Source organism: Chanos chanos, chromosome 11, assembly GCF_902362185.1.
Source record: "Chanos chanos chromosome 11, fChaCha1.1, whole genome shotgun sequence".
NCBI classification, from domain to species: Eukaryota; Metazoa; Chordata; class Actinopteri; order Gonorynchiformes; family Chanidae; genus Chanos; species Chanos chanos.
Window position 1 is genome coordinate 9,390,909 of NC_044505.1, and position 18,155 is coordinate 9,409,063.

General features: G+C 45.8%; 1 protein-coding gene across 1 annotated transcript in view; it reads left to right on the forward strand.

The window, feature by feature from the left end:
* Window positions 1-17,151, forward strand: part of bnc2 (basonuclin zinc finger protein 2) — a 111,628-nt gene extending 94,477 nt beyond the window's left edge. The window contains exons 4-7 of the mRNA XM_030788302.1: window positions 6,383-6,954; window positions 7,096-7,647; window positions 7,726-8,688; window positions 16,395-17,151. Of these exons, the coding sequence (XP_030644162.1) occupies window positions 6,383-6,954; window positions 7,096-7,647; window positions 7,726-8,688; window positions 16,395-17,151 (2,844 nt within the window). The remainder of the gene's footprint in view (window positions 1-6,382; window positions 6,955-7,095; window positions 7,648-7,725; window positions 8,689-16,394) is intronic.
* Window positions 17,152-18,155: the final 1,004 nt, after the last annotated feature.

Sequence of the window (18,155 nt, forward strand, 5' to 3'; positions counted from 1 at the left end):
GAACTTACACTTCCTCCATTCTCTCTCTCTCTGTATCTCTCTACCATAATTACTGGAATGTTCTGTTTCAGTCCGTAAAGGTATATGACATTGTTCAGAATAGGGAGTCGAGCTAAAGACCAGCCAATAAATGTTGGAGACTGTGTCAGTACGGTCAACAGATGTTCCAGAGAAAGTCCTATTGTCGGCCCACTGGACCCCGTAACTTGTTTCCAGAAGTCAAGAGTCAAGAGAGGGCGGGGCCTCTCTTTATCACTTGTCGCTTTCTCGGCCAATGGGAGAAGGGTTTGGCATAGGGTTCTGGTGATCCCATTCCCTTAGATGTCATGGCTCCAGGCACTGGGCTTTGAGTGAACTCATCCCCAGTGGTACCTCTGGCCACTTCTCTTGTCAATTATTCAGTGATTGTGATAAAAAAAAGAAGGCGAGTACTGAGGAAGCCACAGGTTCAAGACCTTCTCAGATCACAGGGGAACTTCTGCTTAGTCTCCCTTGAAGTGTTGAACACAGGGATAGAGGGGGGCTTTTTTTTTTTGGAGGGGTGGATGGGGAGGGGGGGGGGCGGCTGGATGTGAGAGTAAGGGCAGGATCAATGGGGAATCCCTGTTGTGTCCGCCGGGAGAATCCTGAACCAAGTTGATTGGTGGATCAATGCAGTTCCCAGGCCTCGGTATTCCGCTCTTAGCCATTCTAATTCCATGACTGCGTCAAGCGGAAGGCTTACATTACTGTATGTGAACAGATAAAGAGTTACTAGTTGCTGCACACCAGAAGCCTGAGAGAAGTGGCATCTGTGCGTTTTCCAAACCTTAAAAGAAAGAAACCCCTTGTTTTAAATGTACCTTCTGTGTCATCCCTGAAACTTCCGGAGTACGGTTTCCATGTCCCTTGTTCAGTCGGGCAGCGTGGCTATTTGTAGCCGCCCCTTTAACGACCCTTTGGATATGATGAGTGATGATTATTAAAGCGGGCCGCATTTGCCGTCTTAATCCTCAGCCTTTCGGAGCGAGGTCCGGGGATGCTAATACTGCGTCGGGGCTAATTGCATAATCGTCCGCTTTGTTTTACCGACAGCGTTGCCGCGGCAATGACAGGGCCATCACTCGCCCCGTGACACGGTCGGCGATAATTTACAAGGGGCTTGGGCCCACGGCACCATTACCGGGGGTTGCCGGGAGCGACAGCGGCGGTGAGATGAATACAGCCGTCATGGCATGGTGGGGGTGGGGGGCATCATTTTCCAGTGACACAGTTGTAAAGACTCTGCTTGCTCCAACAGCATGAACAGACAGACAGATAGGTTGGATGGTAGGAATTTAGTACTGTAATTATTGGCTAATTGTCATTAACCTTACAAACAGTGCTTTGGATGCATTGCCTCAAGAACTCAGGGATGTGAGGTGAGAGGGTGATCTGTCATAGCACTAGGGGGTGTGGATGGGGGGAGGGAAGTAATGAGATTTAAGTGGGGGCGGGGGTGGGGGGTGGGGGGTAAAGGCGTAGATTTGTGAATACAGAGGAAGAGGCCACATTAAGCTAATTGGGAGATGAGTGTCAAGCTGTAAAAATGTGTCTAATGGCAGGTTTTTGTTGCTAATGCAAAAGAGTGGGCACAAAAGGGTGATGGTGGTTCTTATGCATGTTAATATTTCAGTCAGTCACACAGGTCTGAGGAGCTTACACACATACACACACACAGAAGCGGTGCAGGATTCTATCTCACCTCTCTGACGTTTGGTGCCACTCCAAGAGAATGTTGTTGGAAAAACAAGTATGGCTATTACAAAGCAAGTGGTTCCCGATTGCAACCAAAAGTACGTGATGTTTCTCTCTCCAAGCAGAGCTCCAGTCAAGCTTGTCCTTTCCGATTGTACATTCTATTGCGGTGTGGTGTGTGTGTGTGTGTGTGTGTGTGTGCGTGCATGAGTGTGTGTGTGTGTGTGTGTTTGTGTGCAGTGGGGCTTGCTGCTTGAAGCCCCGCCCAACCTGGACTCAAGACATTTCTGGAAGTTGGCGTTAGACGGGTGTGTTTTCACAACCCCTTTCTCCCAGCCCCTCCAAAACACTGCAGCTTCTGACCTGTGTCATGACAGCTGGCTGCCCCCCTGCCTCCTCCCCCCTCCCCCCAACTCACCCCCCTGCCTCTGTAACCAACTCCATTTGGTAAACATTACAGCCCAGCGTCGTCTTATTCGGTTTGCTTCGATTCAACAACAAGGGAGGGAGGTGGGGGGTAGATAAGTCTATAAGAGACACATGGCCATGTCAGGCTTGTTTGAAAAGCAAGAGGACTGTGTTGTGGAGGTTGGGTCACAAAGTCCAAACGGTTACGGGTCAGCCCCAACCGAACTGAATGCATGCTGAAATGGGGGGGGGGGAGCTGTTTTCATATGGCCACAAGTCAAAAATCCTCAGCTTGTCCTTTGCAATGTTTTTTGACTCATTAACTCCTCATCAATCTGGATCAGGGCTTTCTTTAATCTGGTCCTGCAGCTAGGTCTCTCCATGTCCCAGTATTCTGCAAAGCTGCTCCCCATGACCGTGCCTGATCTAAGAAACACTCGACAAATAAAAACTGTGTGGTTGTCTTGGTGCTCTAGAGTCATGGGTGTTTTTTTTTTAACTCTCACTTCATAATTAAAAAGGCATTCCTTCGCCAGTTGGAGACCATAGTGTTTGGTGGATATGAAAATTTACGTGGGTTCCAGGATTGAAATTGTGAAGAACCCCCGATCTACATTCTCGATGAGGCACTTTCGATGATTTCAAGCTGCTGTCGTGATTTTGCCCACAGCTGGTTACATGCTCGTGTAAGCAAAATTAGTGGCCTGCATGTACAGTTCATTTGGCGTCCGACAAAGCTATCACACACACACACACACACACACTCACACACACACACACACAAACACACACACACACACAAAAAGAAACAAGAATGCGATTAGTTATTTTGATTTCTCAGTCGTTTCATTATTCGGTCTTTTGTTGATACTTTGTTGGTTCTGCTTTTGCTAAACACACAAAGGCTCATCTCCCGAAAGCTTCGAGAGCAGATGCTTGGCTCAGTAGATCTTTCACCCCCTCTGACTCTCTCTCTCTCTCTCTCTGTCTTTCCCTGGAAGTTTGGTGTACAGTGTGTTTAATCTCCCCACTCAGGGTCTAATAGCAGCCCCTGTGCTGATAGCAGAGTCCCTGTGTGCTTCACCAGAGTGCAGCGTGATGAATGAGCCTATGATCTGTGATTAAGATCAGCCTGTTTTGGAGCTGCGATTCCAGCTGGGGCGCAGACACACGCGCCGCGTTCTCTCCAAGTCTCGTCCTATTATGGCCTCTCCAAAAAGCTTATTTACAGACTTCAGACAAATATATGTGTGTGTAAACAGAGAGAACGATGCACACTTTTCATGCGTTTATTTTTTTCTTTTCTTTTGTGTCATTATTCATTGCCGCCCTCCAACCTCTATCTGTTTTTTTTTTTTTTTTGTAATTCGTAATATCTTTAAGAAATGTTCAGGCAATCAGTGGAGTTCTCTCTCCCACTTTCTGTTTAAGTGCATGTGTTCATGTGTGTGTGCATATGTGTAAATGAGAGAGAAAGAGAAATATGTGAGAAAGAAAGAGAAATAGAACATGTGCTAAAAGATGCTTTTCTTCCAAGAACCACTCGAGAACATTCCAAAGTGTGTGTGTGTGTGTGTGTGTGTGTTTCAAGAGTTTCAATACATTTCTTATTAGATGTTTAAAAATTCACTTTCTAATTTGCTTTCATTTTTTTTCCTCCTTAAGTTAAATCAAATGGAAATAAAAGAGCCCACTCCACCATGCGGTATAAAATAATGGTGTAGAGTCTAGAATTTAAAGTCTTACCTCCAGGCTAAATTCATACTCACACAGAGAATGAAAGTGTAAAATGTTTTTTAATGTATATTTAACAACAAATCCTCCAGTGACTATTGATGTGCAGTCCCTCAAGAATTTCTCTCGCTCTCCTCTTTCTCTTCAGTTTCTGCAAGCATGATGTTGTGAAACCACTCTGTATTCTCTCTTCTATCTCTCTCTCTCTATATATCTCCCTTGTTCACTATCTTTTTCTCTCTTTCTCTCCCTGTATCTGTCTCTCATTCTCTCTCTCTCTCTCTCTTTTTACACTCTCACTCTCTCTTTAAACATTTATTCTTCTGCTTGCGCCTTTAAGGCCCTGTGTGCTTTTGTGCTGTTGGTTTTTACAGCTCTTAAACTCCAGAGTTGCCATTTATCATTCATAGATCCTAGCAGGCAGGGGCAGAAGTCCTCATCTCGCGTCGTGTCTAATTGTCGTCAGGCGGGGAGTCGTTTCCCCTTGATGTCGCCCCGTTCTGGGCCAAGGAGAGTCCCAGAGGCCCTGTGGAGGGTAAACTGGAGCATTTACGAGAAGAGCAAACACACTCTTTCCCTTTACGCCCCCCGCCCCCCCCCCCACCCTCCCTCAAAGTGGAGGGACTGTCACTCAAGCATCCACTCATGATAGCACAGCAGGAAGTTACTGTGCTTAACTTTAAGCATCACACTGGACACTAATGTCTGCCAGCTAGCATTTAAAGGCATTTCAACACATGACAGTAAGCCTGTAAACTGAAATGCCTTTGCCTTTGACTCTATGTAACATTCCATTATAAAAAGAAAAACCTTAATATTCATACATGTAGACTAGATCCCTGCTGTGTACCAAAAATTGTTTCATTTGGATCACACTCGCTTGATAAGGACGATACAGACAGCTTGGCAACGCAGAGATGGAGGCATTAGCGAGTTTAGTCTCCCGGCAACCTACTCCGGGCACCAGTGGATCTGTGACAAAACACAGGGTCAATCATTCTATGTATTGGAGTCACAAGCCTGACCACAAAGCTTGAGGTTCGAAGCTGCCAAAATTCCATTCCCAGAATCCTTTGCCATGTCTCAGCGTCTGGCAACGTTAGAGAGAGTTAGGGAGAGAGAGAGGGAAAGAGCAAAATTTGATGGCGTTTTATTTTTCAGTGGTTAATAACACCATCTCCTAAAATGCCGGGCCAAGGTCCTTGGAAGTGGCGCTTACTTTTCCTCCTGGAGCAATTGAGTTCTCTCTCAAGATGGAACCCCCTTTCCCACGCCTCCAGTGCTCCAAAGGCAGAGCCAAAGCCCTGTTTAAGATATGTCAAGATTTAGAACACACTGTACACACTTCCCTGATATAAATACATACATATGTGTGTGTATGTTCTATCTCTGTATACACACACCCTTTATATGCTTAAGTGTGTGTATATATATATATATATATATATATATATATATATATATATATATATATACACACACACACACACACATACACATATAGATAGAGAGAGAGAGAGAGATAGTTAGATAGATATAGATATATATCTGTATCTATATATATAAAGTAGATAAAGTGTATGTGTGTGTGTGTGTGTGTGTGTGTACATTTATAGTTGACATTAACTTCTTGATAAAGTATGCCTTCATTAATATTTAATCTGACGCAAGATGTGCGTCCTCTTAACTCCATTAACATAAAGCTGGGTAAATACCGATCCACAGTCTCCCTAATGAATGTAACGCAAGAAAGCTGTCACCGCCAAGGCTTCTTCAAAGACATGCTTAAATAAACATGAGCAAACTGATTTTTTATGTTCAACATGCCTTCCACCTAAACAAAGACACCCCCCCCCCCCCACCTCACCCCACCCCCTGCATGCATCCACTTTCCCTTCAAAAAACAGACACTTTTCCTATTTGCAAATACCGAAATACATGAAAATGTTTGGGGCCAGGCGAAGTGAAATGAAAAATGGCAGCCAAGGTAGGTGTGATTAGAGGCTCCATTTAATAATCAGTTATGTCTTTTAGCGGCTCCTTTTTTCCCCGCTGGCTGTCACCAGACACATTAAAAAAAAAAAAAAACACCTCTTGGCCGCTTGTGTGTACAGAGGGACGATCAGTGAGAGTTCACATCTTTACAAGTTGTTTTTGTTAAACAGTCTAGCAAAAAAAAAAAAAAAAGTCTTGCTCCCAGCTCATAGGGACCTACTAACAAAGCAGCCAGTGGTGGCTGTTTGTGTGCTGGAAACCATAATAGGCTGTGTCTGTGTCTTTCTTCTCACAGTGCAACCTTAACAACTGCATTTGCATGGTTGATTAAAGGCAGAGTGGGAGAGGTGGACAGGGTTGAGAGGAGCTCTATTATCAGTGTTTATGTGTTGCTCGGGGGCTTTGGATTTCCAGAGTCCGCACCGGCTCTCATCATACCCTGCTCCCCGCTCCTCTGACTGTAGTCATTATGCAGAATCAATAAGTTTTTGTGTTTGTCTCTTTTTTCTCTCTTTGATATGGCCTCCAGGATGCTGCAGGCAAGGTGTTGGACCGCTGGACCATCATGTCTCGGGAAGAGGAGATCATTACCCTGCAGCAGTTCCTACGTTTCGGAGAGACCAAGTCCATCGTAGAGCTGATGGCCATCCAGGAGAAGGAGGGCCAGGCTGTCACGGTACCCTCGTCGAAGACAGACTCCGGCATCAGGACTTTTATCGAGAGCAACAACCGTACCCGCAGTCCGGGCCTCCTCACACACTTGGAGAACAGTAGCCCGTCCAGCATCCATCACTTCGAGAACATCCCCAATAGCTTGGCTTTCCTGTTGCCTTTCCAGTACATTAATCCAGTGTCTGCACCCATGCTGGGGTTGCCACCCAATGGACTGGCACTGGACCAGTCAGGCATCAGGCTGCGTCAGCCAAACCTGCCTAACCAGAGCGAGCCCGTGGAGAGCAGCGAATCGGAAGTGTCCCTCTCGCCCTTCCGAAGTGGCCAGAGCCCCAGCCGCGGCGCTTTAGGAGCGATTCCCAACTCCATCGAACCCAAGACCGAACCCAGCAGAGCATCGCCGATTTCCACCTCGCCCTCCGCACAGCAGTCCCAGCAGCCGCAGACGCCACAGCAGCAGCAGGTTCAGCAGCAGCAACAGCAACAGCAGGTTCAGCAGCAACAACAGAACAACACGTCAAACGATCACCAAGCCCATCATCAGTTTGTGAATAACGATCAGTCCAAGAGCATCACGCACTCATCGTTCTCCTCCAAGATGCATCGCATGCGACGCATGGGCGCGACTTCGCGCAAGGGCCGCGTCTGTTGCAACGCCTGCGGAAAGACCTTCTATGACAAGGGCACCCTGAAGATCCACTACAACGCCGTGCATCTCAAGATCAAACATCGCTGCACTATCGAGGGCTGCAACATGGTCTTTAGCTCTTTACGTAGCCGCAACCGTCACAGCGCCAACCCCAACCCGCGTCTGCACATGCCAATGTTGAGGAACAACCGGGACAAGGACCTCATCCGCTCCAACTCTGGCTCGGCCACGCCTGTCATCTCGACAGCCAAGAGCAGGTTCACTCTGACCAGCCCTGGCCGGCCTCCGCTGGGCTTTGCCACCCCTCCACTGGATCCAATGCTGCAGTCGCCTTTGCAAAGCCCCCTAGTTTTCCCGTCCTTGAAATCCGTTCAGCCCGTGCAGCCAGTGCCTCCCTTCTATCGCACGCTTCTGTCCCCGGCTGACCTGGTAAGCCCACCGGTTTCTCTGCCTACAAGTCCCATACTTCCCACCACGACCAGCAGCACCTCATTGATGGACCACCAACAGCAGGCCTTGGCTGCCAGTTCCCATGACTCCCACATGTCCGAGGCAGGGGGTGTTACCCACCGGCTGCCCACCCCGAGCGCTCCGGAGCCCACCACGGCTGACCCCACGCCCAAGAAAAAGCCCCGAAAGTCCAGCATGCCGGTGAAGATCGAGAAGGAGGTCATCGATGTAGCAGACGATTACGAAGACAAAGACGACGACGACGAGGACAGCTGCCAACACCACCATCACCCGTCATCCCACCTCCACAATAACATCAATGGTAACTGCAACAACAATAACAACAGCAGCGGCCACCAGTCGCCATCCCAGGACGAGATGAGTCCCGGCCTGGCATTGAGGGGCATGCTGAGGCCCGATCAGGATGAGTGCCGTGGGCGTGGCGGCAGCGGAGGCGGCGGAGAGCTTCGCTGCATGGACAGCTTTACTTCTGAGGACCAAGACCACGAACGGGACTTCGAGAACGAGTCGGAGACGTCCGAGTCCAAGATGTTCTACCGCGAGGAGATGATGGACACCGAGGAGCAACGGCACGGCATGAGGAGCAGCCTGGACAAGGAGCAGGACGAGGCAGAGGAAGAGGGTCATTTGAGGAAGGATCTAGAAGACAAGAGCCACTCCTCACCTTCCCCGCACCAACCCGTTATCAAAATCAAGGAGGAGCTTAACGACCCCACCTACGACATGTTCTGCATGAGTCAATATGGCCTTTACAACGGAGGGATGGCCGCAGCCGCTGCGGCCGCCGCCAGCATGGCCGCCCTGCACGAGAGTTTCATCTCGTCCATGAGATACGACGCCAGCCCACCGAAAATCCCCTCTCACTCTCCCGAGAGCGATCTGTGCTCGAGCCCGGACCCCAAGATCTGCTACGTCTGCAAGAAGAGCTTCAAGAGCTCCTACAGTGTCAAACTGCACTACAAGAACGTTCACCTCAAGGAGATGCACGTGTGCACTGTGGCTGGCTGCAACGCTGCTTTTCCCTCTAGACGGAGCAGAGACAGGTGAGACATCCATTCTCATTTTAGCTTAGGAACAAATTTCAGTAGTTAATTAATCTGTATCTGTGTTCCACAACATAAGTAGAGCTAAGTAACTCTCTCCAGATCAAGTATTATAATAATAATAATAATAACAATAATAATAATAGTACTAGAGATTTAATAAGTCAAAACAGGTAGGTCGGTAAATAATTATCCTGCTTCTGTTTAATTGCATTTTTCTCTGTATAGTGTAATTTTGTTAAGCAGTAATTAGATTTTTTTTCTGTTTACCACGTTGCATCAAGTGCATATTTCATGTGCATCAATATCAACTTAAACGTAATAGTTATTCAATCAACAAGGGAATCTTAAGTTTTTGGTTAATTTCTTTTTTTTTTTTATAAAAGTTAATTGCCCTTCCTGAGGTCCCATTTTGGCTCTCATTCCTGACTGCACACATGAGGGTAGAATAACTGCTGCCTTGCTAATTGCGTGTTAACTGAAACAGTATGTGTTGGCTGTCATGTCAAAATTCAGGGGAGGGAGTTGGGGGGGTGGGGGGTGGAAAGGTGTCAGAGCAGGATGAAGAGTATTATTCCAATAGATGCTTATCTAATGCGGAGACGCGCTGTTTACCTGCGCTCGCTCACCTGTCACAGGCAGGTAGACGTGCATACATTAGCATGGGTCGTGCCCTGTCAACCCGCTGCATTCATTAGCGCATCTGGAGGTGCAGGACCCACTACACGCGCGCTCGTTAGCACGTTCAGCGCACGCAGAGCCCAGAATACACGCAGGCTAGCAGCCGGTTTTAAAAGTCACACATACTGATGCCATGTCACTGAACTCAATTTTTGGGGTTTATTGTAATTACAGTCCCAAAACCCCAGAGTCCACTGGCAGTCCATAAAACTGTGTGTGTGTGTGTGTGTGTGTGCGTGTGTAAAGAAATATCCCTCCTGTCAGATACAATGCAGTGCTGAAATATATCCAATCATCATAACAGGAAAGTCTGAGGTGAAAGAAGGAGAAAAAAAGACAAACATTTGAAGAGCATCAAGTTCCTCCAAGACCTCCCTGAATACAAGCAAGTTCTATTTGAGTAGAAGTCCCAAATTCTGTCTACACAGTAGGGATCAGAGTATAAAAGCACTTTTGAGAGGAACTACACATTCAAACCACTCTCTGCCCCCCCTCCCTGAAAAAAAAAAAAACCTAGACCTTGAGTGTAACAAATGCATCTCTTTATCAGTTTAGTAAAGTGGCAGTGCGTGGCAGTGCGTGTCAGGGCCCCCCCCCCCCAACACACACACACACACACACACACACACACACGCACGCACCACCATGACACATGGCACAGTCAAGTGCTTGGGAGAACAAGTCACATTCATCTCATTTAAGCCAACAGGAGAGAGCGGGAGAGAGACAGAGACAGAGATGGAGAGGAAGAGAGAGAGAGAGATAAGAGCCTGCCTCTTTCCTTTCTCTTGTGGCGACAAGTGACAGTTTTATTTTAGATAATGAAGAACGAAAGCATGTGGCGACTGTGCGCGTATGCCCCATTCCTGTCGTACTTTACAAAACAAAAGCCTTGGAGGTTGTCAGTTGTTTTGACTCTCTTAAGCACCCCTCCTCCCCCTCTCTCTTACTTTTCTCTTTCCCTTCCTTCCCCAGCTCTCTCTACCCCGAGCTTTTATTAAGTTCCTGTGTTCAGTGGCATCTGTTCCCAGCCCTGTTTGTTCATTAGTACAGTGTAAATAGCAGGAGTGACTCTGGGGCTAGCGGATTGGGTGGGTGGGTGTGTGGGTGGGTGGAGAGACAAGTTGTTTGTGAGTGGATGTGTGCTTTTGTGTTGAAGAGGTGTAATCATTCCTCCTTCACTCTAATCCAGCTGTGCTGTGTAGCGGAGCCGGTTGACGGCCCGCGTTATTAAAGGTGCCTTGACAAGGCTTTAGGGACATTGGGGCCCGGGCAGAAACAGCCCTGCTGTCGTACTAACAAATGAAAAGGCACGCGAACACATATGCAAGGCAGATGCACGGCAAAACAACAGTACAGCGCTTTTTCGCACACTTAACGATAATGCAAGCACGCGTGAGGATAAAGGTACACACACACACACACACGCTCGCACATGCTTAGACACTCTTGTTTATCTATCCGCTGAAATTACAGCTTACATCAGTAGCATGCAGTACATGGCAATAACCACCTAAAAAAAACTTTCAACTGTATATTTTTCAACCGTTTTCTTAAGATGTGATTATTGTAATGTTTTAACATTAGTGCTCACAGATTACATAGATATTCCCTCATATATAATGCTGATGTTTATCAGAAAGGAGTGGACAGATGTTTTGAGACCTGCCATACAGTGATTGCCATGGTACGTGAATGCACACAAAATACGTATTAAGGAAACAGCTGGAGGTATAGGAGGTGTACCGAACTATTGCATACAGATACATTAAAGACAAAAATAAATACATTTATTAACTGAAAAATATACATATAGGTATCAAAAACATTGTGTCCTGTTACATAGATTTTGAATCCTCATACATTAAGAATGAATACACTTTTTTCATCCACAGTGATTCAATGTACAGCACTAAAAACGGCCATGGCAGAGTGTGTGTGTGTGAGATTTTCCAAAGCGCTCTGTCTCACTGTTTTTGTTAATGGAGACCTGTCCCAGGGCTGGCATCTGTGAGTGAGGTGAACGTGCGTGTGACAGTTGGACTCCATCAGGAGGAACACGAGCTTATAAATTCCAGGGAAAAAAAAAGAAAAAAAAAAAAAAAAAACATAAGCGATTTCACATCTGGCCAGAAGTACAAAGCTAAAGACAGGACAATCGCCGCTGTGAACGAAAAGACACCCCCCCCCCTCCTTTTTTTTTTTTTTTGCTCTAACTGTGACCATGTTGCCCTGAAGCACTCTCTATTGTTTCCACATTTGTTGGGGCAGATACATTCCTTTTAGCATATGGGAGGGATTACAGATCTCCTGCTTCCCAGGATTTAGGAAGGTATTAAAACAACAGCGAGACACACACTGGAGGGCCAGAGGACGGACATACACGCTTCGCTTCAATCAGCTTCTGCCCCGTGAACCTTAACGCTCTTAACGCCAAATCCACCGTTCTCACTAATGCAGCCACTAGCAAGTCTGTCGCCCATACTGGTCTCTTGAAGGTGAACTGGCTTTGATTGCTGTAATTGTGACACACACCGATGCTTGTTTAACTGACACAACAGCACATGCATATTTATCCAACAACCGGATTTAAACTCACAGTTCACAGCTTTGACAAAAAAAAACCCTGATAACTAGTTTTGTCAGCTTCCAATTTTCCTTACCATTTAGTTCAGAAATACTTTGTCTTTACACTTGTTTTGTCTGTGTGTGTGTGTGTGTGTGTGTGTGCGTGTGTATGTGTGTGTGTGTGTTGGGGAGGGGGCAGTGATGGTGGATAGTCGCACATTCTTGTCAGCTGTTTAAATGAGAGAGGTATAAACACAGGGCAGAGTCTCTGATTAGAGGATCTGTGACGATACAAACACTCGCACCACTGGTTGGACTAAAACAGTGCACGGTAAAGCAGAGTGGTACAATGCAGTGTGAACGGATTCACACTCTGAACTGATTTTTCGGTATCACTTTCACATCTCTGAGCTTAAAGTTATTGAGTCAAAATCTAGCCTGTTCAATGAACATAGCATCATCTATAAACAATATAGCTCTATATTGTCAGGTCTATATTGTATGAATCAGTACATCCACCAAAACATCAGTGATGCCGACTAATAAATGCATAGAAACACTAAATAAAAAGAGAGAAAGCTGAAATACAAATATTGTTAAAGTAAATTTTAAAAAGTAAATGCTCTAGAAATGTCCTTTGTTCTGGACAGGTCCACAGAGCCAAACACACACACACACACACACACACACACACACACAGGCATGCATGCATGCACAGTGTAACAGGATCCAGTTTGCGTGTCCTAGAGTGAGTTTTCTCTCCTCGTTGTGGGTCTGTGCCACATCTTTTTTCCCTGTAGCCCTGCTGCACTGGGCTAAATGATTGCGTATTTATTGTAGAGGGTGAGCAGGCCTCAGCAGCTGAGAGAAAACAGCATGATTAACTGTCGGAGACACGAGCTCACCAGTAATCATGGCCATTATTACCATCTTTAATCATATTTCCTAAAAACAATGATGGGCCCATATTTCTCTCTCTCTCTCTCTCTCTCTCTCTCTCTCACTCTCCCTTTTTACAGCACTCTGCAGGAGTGCTTTGCTGTTTCTTTCGTCCTTTTTATTTTTTCATTTTTTTTAGCCGCCCTCGCTGTCGCGGTTAACTGTGGGTGCTTGCGCGGCTCCAGATTCCCATAGCGCGCTAATGTTCGACCCACTGGCCACAGGCGAGCCAACGGCAGGCAGGGAGAGTGAAGGTTAATTATATCCTCGAATTTTGGCCCCCCTCCCCTCTTTTCTTTCCTCTCCTATCTGGCTGCAGTATCTTGGCAGTGTGGAACCTGCTACAATGTTGTTGTTTTTTTGTTGTTGTTGTTGTCGTTTTTTGTTTTTTTGATTAAAAAAAAAAGACATTTTAGCAGTTTAGTATATTTTACAACTTTTGAAATAGTATGGCATTTTGGTTTTGTGAATTTTATGAGAGTTAAAATGTGTTTTGATGATTTTTGAGCCGTGTTCAGAGAGAGAATGCGTTTTTTTTTTTTGTTTTGTTTTTTTAATGGAGATTAAGACAATGACAAATGAGCCAATGCTTCTGGTGCTGCCCACCCTCTACACTAATATTCCAAACAAACATAAACACCAGAGGAAGAGAGAGAGAGAGACAAAAAACACACCACCGAATAAAGCACATCATCATTGGTTTAATGCGACTTCTCTTCCTTCTCGTCTGTGCATTACGACTCATTTAGCAAACGTGTGCAGTAGGCAGGGTTTGGCAGGGCCATCGAAGCTTAACGATGATTAACGTTCCTGGGACAAGGCAACATTAAGACAGAGCCACAATCCTCTCCTCCTCTGCACCGTCAAAATGGCCTCTCCTGAGAGCCCACCCCCAGTACTGTGCAAAGATGAGTCTGTCAATTTGGTTTGGCTGCCCCATTAGAGGCCGTGAAGGGGGGGGGGGGGGTTTGAGGGTATGGAGGGGGTGCATAGCGTCAGATTTGAGAGATGAGAGAGAGAGAGAGAGAGAGGACGGTGGAGGCCCAGAATGGGGATGTAGGGAGCGAGGTGAAGTGGGGCTGACCGTCTAAAACTGATAGATGGAGGGATATATCGTCTGCCAAGCTGTGTACGTGAGAGAACTCGACACACAACTCAACCAGTTTCTCTCTCTCTCTCTCTCTCCGTGGTCAGAGATGTGTAATACAGCTGCAGTGTCGCATGGTCAGAGCAGATTTTCTAACTTGCAAACACCTTTGTTTTTTTTTTGTTTTTTGTTTTTTTTATTCTTGCAGTACTCACACATTTCTTTCTGTAACAAGTACATAAAAGGACTGTTTCTTACATCCATACAAAGTGCATGATTTTCAACTTCCTGTTTTTCTGTAGTTAATGGTGTCGAACAGTTTTGTTAAGAAACATATTACTGAGTGACAGGGCTGTAGAAAAGTAGTTTAATCTGCTCTCTTTACTGTGAAAATAATGTAATTCCTGTAAGTATTTGCTTTAGAGGTGGAACTGTTTGGCATGCAGCTTCTCTGTGTGTGTGTGTGTGTGTGTGTGTGTGTGTGTGTTTAGCCTCATCAGATACCAATTAGAGCTTATGAGCAGTGTGAGGGTGTGGTTTTATGGGGTGGAGAAATGCTGCATAGGAGCCGCCCCCTGGAGCGTCATCAACAGCATCATATCCCCAGAACCAATCAGAGCGAAGCTTGTCTGTGACAGCCAAGTACTCCAATTGTTATTTGAACAGTTAGAAAAATAAATATATGAAAAAAAACCCTTATAAAAAATTGTTCGTACAAAGTCTGAGAAATTCCTTATGATATTTATAAAGGCTAGATACTTTGGGAGTTTTCTCGCACATAATCACAGTTCATTTAGGGCTGTGCCACTGACTACATACCACTGAACAATAAAAACTGCCCGTATGTGTGGCCCAGTGCATAGTAAGAATGAGCTTGACATTACACACAACCCATACAAGACCATACACACGGACTGATTAAACACAAGCATACAAAGACTCTCACACACACACACACACTAAGGGGACAACCACGGCTAATCAATCTGCCATGCTTCCTCAGTCCTGATGTTCTGGTGGTCGGCTCCTGTGTGCCCTATATGAACAGAGAGGGTCCCTCCAATGAATGTATTTTTACTTCTTGCAGGAGAATGTCGGATAGGGAACTAAATAATTAAAGAAAAAGGGACCCTTTATGACCGCATCAACCATGGCACTGCTGGTAAGCTCGACTATACACTGTGCAATCCATTTTATTCCCCTCCCGTCACGCTGAGGTCGTCATTTCCAGCCTCCCTTATGAATGCCCTTTGCATGGTCCCCATATAAACGTCTTGGTCACTTATTATTTTCTCCTTTGTGTCATTTCTTTTTTTCTTTTTTCTTTTTTTTTTTAGCTTTTAAGTTGGCAAAAAGGCAAAGGCAAAGGGTATTAGTAGAATGGGACTCACATAGGCACTGCACACACCCCAGCTACTCAATTGTGCTTTTGCTTTTGCTTGATATCCCATACTTTGTGGAAAGAAAAAAAAAGTTTCTGTTGTTTTTTTTGTTTTGTTTTGTTTTGTTTTCCCCCCTTCTACCTGTTTGCATCTAGTGGCATCTGTGGATATTTCAGTTCAGGTAGAGATCTTCTACTGTAAAGGCTAAAATGGAGAAACCAGCCAACTTGCTGATTCGGGGCTTCTAATTTGTCATAACTTAGTCACATTCCGTTGCCAACTGGCCGGTACAAAGCACAGTATTAGCACCATGCTAAGCTCAGTCTGACTCGATAAGACTTTCTCTCCCATTGTGTCATGAGATCTCACTCTGGAGTGAGAGAAAGCCCATTTTTATTAAAGTGAAGGCTACACGGCCGATCCGTTTATGGGCCTCGATTAAGCCACCTCCAGGAGCGAGTCAATGTGCTAATGCTGTCCAAGTCGGCGCTAATATGCTATCCAGTTCCCCTCGATTATCGCATTACCACGGCTCGAATCAATTGATAAACTCCCATTCAATGTGGTGGAGTATTTAATTGAGTCAGAGTCAATTGGATTTTAGCCGTGCCTGCAGACGTGCTGACAGGGGTAAACATGTTAGCGGCGATGCTGTCTGACCTGTGTTAGCATGGCTAAGCACTCTAATGTAGCATTATGTGGAGGTTTCTACCTTACATCCTGTGTGTTACTGGGCGACATACGTCAACTCCTCAAAAAAAAAAAAAGAAAGAAAGAAAGAAGAAGAAGCAGGGCTGGAAAAATGAGAGAGTTTGGAATAAAAAGCCTGCTTGGAATTCAGTCAGATTAAGTGAGATATAAGAAATGAGCACAGAATTAATAGATTATTTACAACCCCTCACAGTCATTTTCACCAAAGCACAGCATTAATCTGTGTGATAGGTCTATTATTTTATGCATTTGAATTTTGATCAATGAAATAATGATGCTCTCTTTTTTTTTAAAATCTCAGACTGTTCTTGGAACCTTGTTCTTCTACTCCTTTGCAGGCACAGCTCCAACATCAACCTGCATCGCAAACTGCTGACCAAAGAGCTGGACGACATCGTCCTGGACCCTCAGCTTACGCCGCTGCCCCGGGAACTACGCGCGGAGTTCCTGGCCAAAATCTACACCGGCCACCACCTGGGTCTGGAGGGGATGGGGAGCGGCGTCGCCGGAGGGCTGTCCCGGGGCCTGGGCCGCGAGGACACCGGCTCTCCCGCCGGCACCGAATACTCCCACAGCAACGGCTATTACCGCGCCTCTGCCGACGACTACATGGTGCTGGACCTGAGCACCACGTCCAGCGTGCAGTCCAGCGGGAGCGTGCACTCCTCCCGGGAGTCGGACGAAGGCAGCGATGAGGGCATCCTTCTGGACGACCTGGAGGGAGCCAGCGACGGCGAGGACTGCGCGCCCAGCATGGAAGCCCAGGGCACTGGAGGGGAGGAAGGGGAGAGAGCCAGAGAGGGAGTAGGAGGAACAGGAGAGGGGCCTCTGTCCGGCGACCCTTCCTCCTCCCCCTCACTCTTGACGTCCGCGGTGGGTAACGGCACCGGGGGTATCCTTTGCACGATCTGCCACAAAATGTACAGTAACAAAGGGACTTTGCGGGTGCACTACAAGACTGTCCACCTGCGCGAAATGCACAAGTGCAAGGTGCCAGGCTGCAACATGATGTTCTCCTCCGTTCGCAGCCGAAACCGGCACAGCCAGAACCCCAACTTACACAAAAACGCGCCCTTCTCCACCATGGTCGACTAGCCCGGCCTCCTCCCTCCCTCCCCCTCCCTCCCTCCCTTCGGTTCATCTCTTTCCCACACAGCATCCTACTTTTACTCTGCAGTCATCAAACGTCCACCCGGATGCCTGTAAACGCTGTCCAAAAAAAGAAGAAAAAAAAAAAAAGAAAGTAAAAGAAAACCTTCAAAAGCATCATTATACGTTTGCTGATTTGAGTTCTTCTGTGATTCTCTCTTAATATGAATAGACTTTAAAAGCTCCTAAGCATTGTGCCCTTTTGACATTTCCTTCTTCGGAATAACGAGATTGATTGGACGATGAAGAGTCCAGCCCTGTCAGTCAAAGCTGGCAACGCCTTTACCCCTTAACCCCTGTCTTCTTCTTCTTTTTTTAAATTTTTTTTTTGGTCCATCTCCAAAGAATCGACTCAAAACTCTTTATTTGTGACTGTTGCCTGCAGAAACAATAGTACTGAAAAAAAGAACAAAAAAGAACAAAAAAAAAGAGAAAATCTTCTTGTTGTATTTGTGTAATGATAGCTTTTAAAAGACCCCCTAAAAGAGCATGAGAGGCTTCATTTGTAAATACTGTCCCGAGAGGCTTTTGGTGTAAAACAATTGTATTGATGGTTGTCAGCATTTTTTTTCCTTTTGTTTTTATGTTACAGTACAATACTTCCAGCAGTAAGGTAGGAAAGAAGAGGTAGCATCTAAACTAGCTTAATTCATTTACGTTAGCGTAAAAAAAAAAAAAAGACATCTTTTTTAACTAAAAAACAAACAAGAAAAAAAAAATACAAAAACAAACAAACAAACAAACAAAAAAAAAAACACAACGTGACTTGTTTTATCGACTTGTTGGATATTGTGAGGGGACCGGCATGCATTTTGGTTCCTACACAAATCATTTCCCCCCTCCCCCCTCCTCAGTTTCTGTCTTATTTTGTTATGTTTATAGCTTTAGCCTTTTTTCTCTTTATTTTTTTTTTTTTTTGCACTTTGCAACTATACAAGTGGGATGTGTAA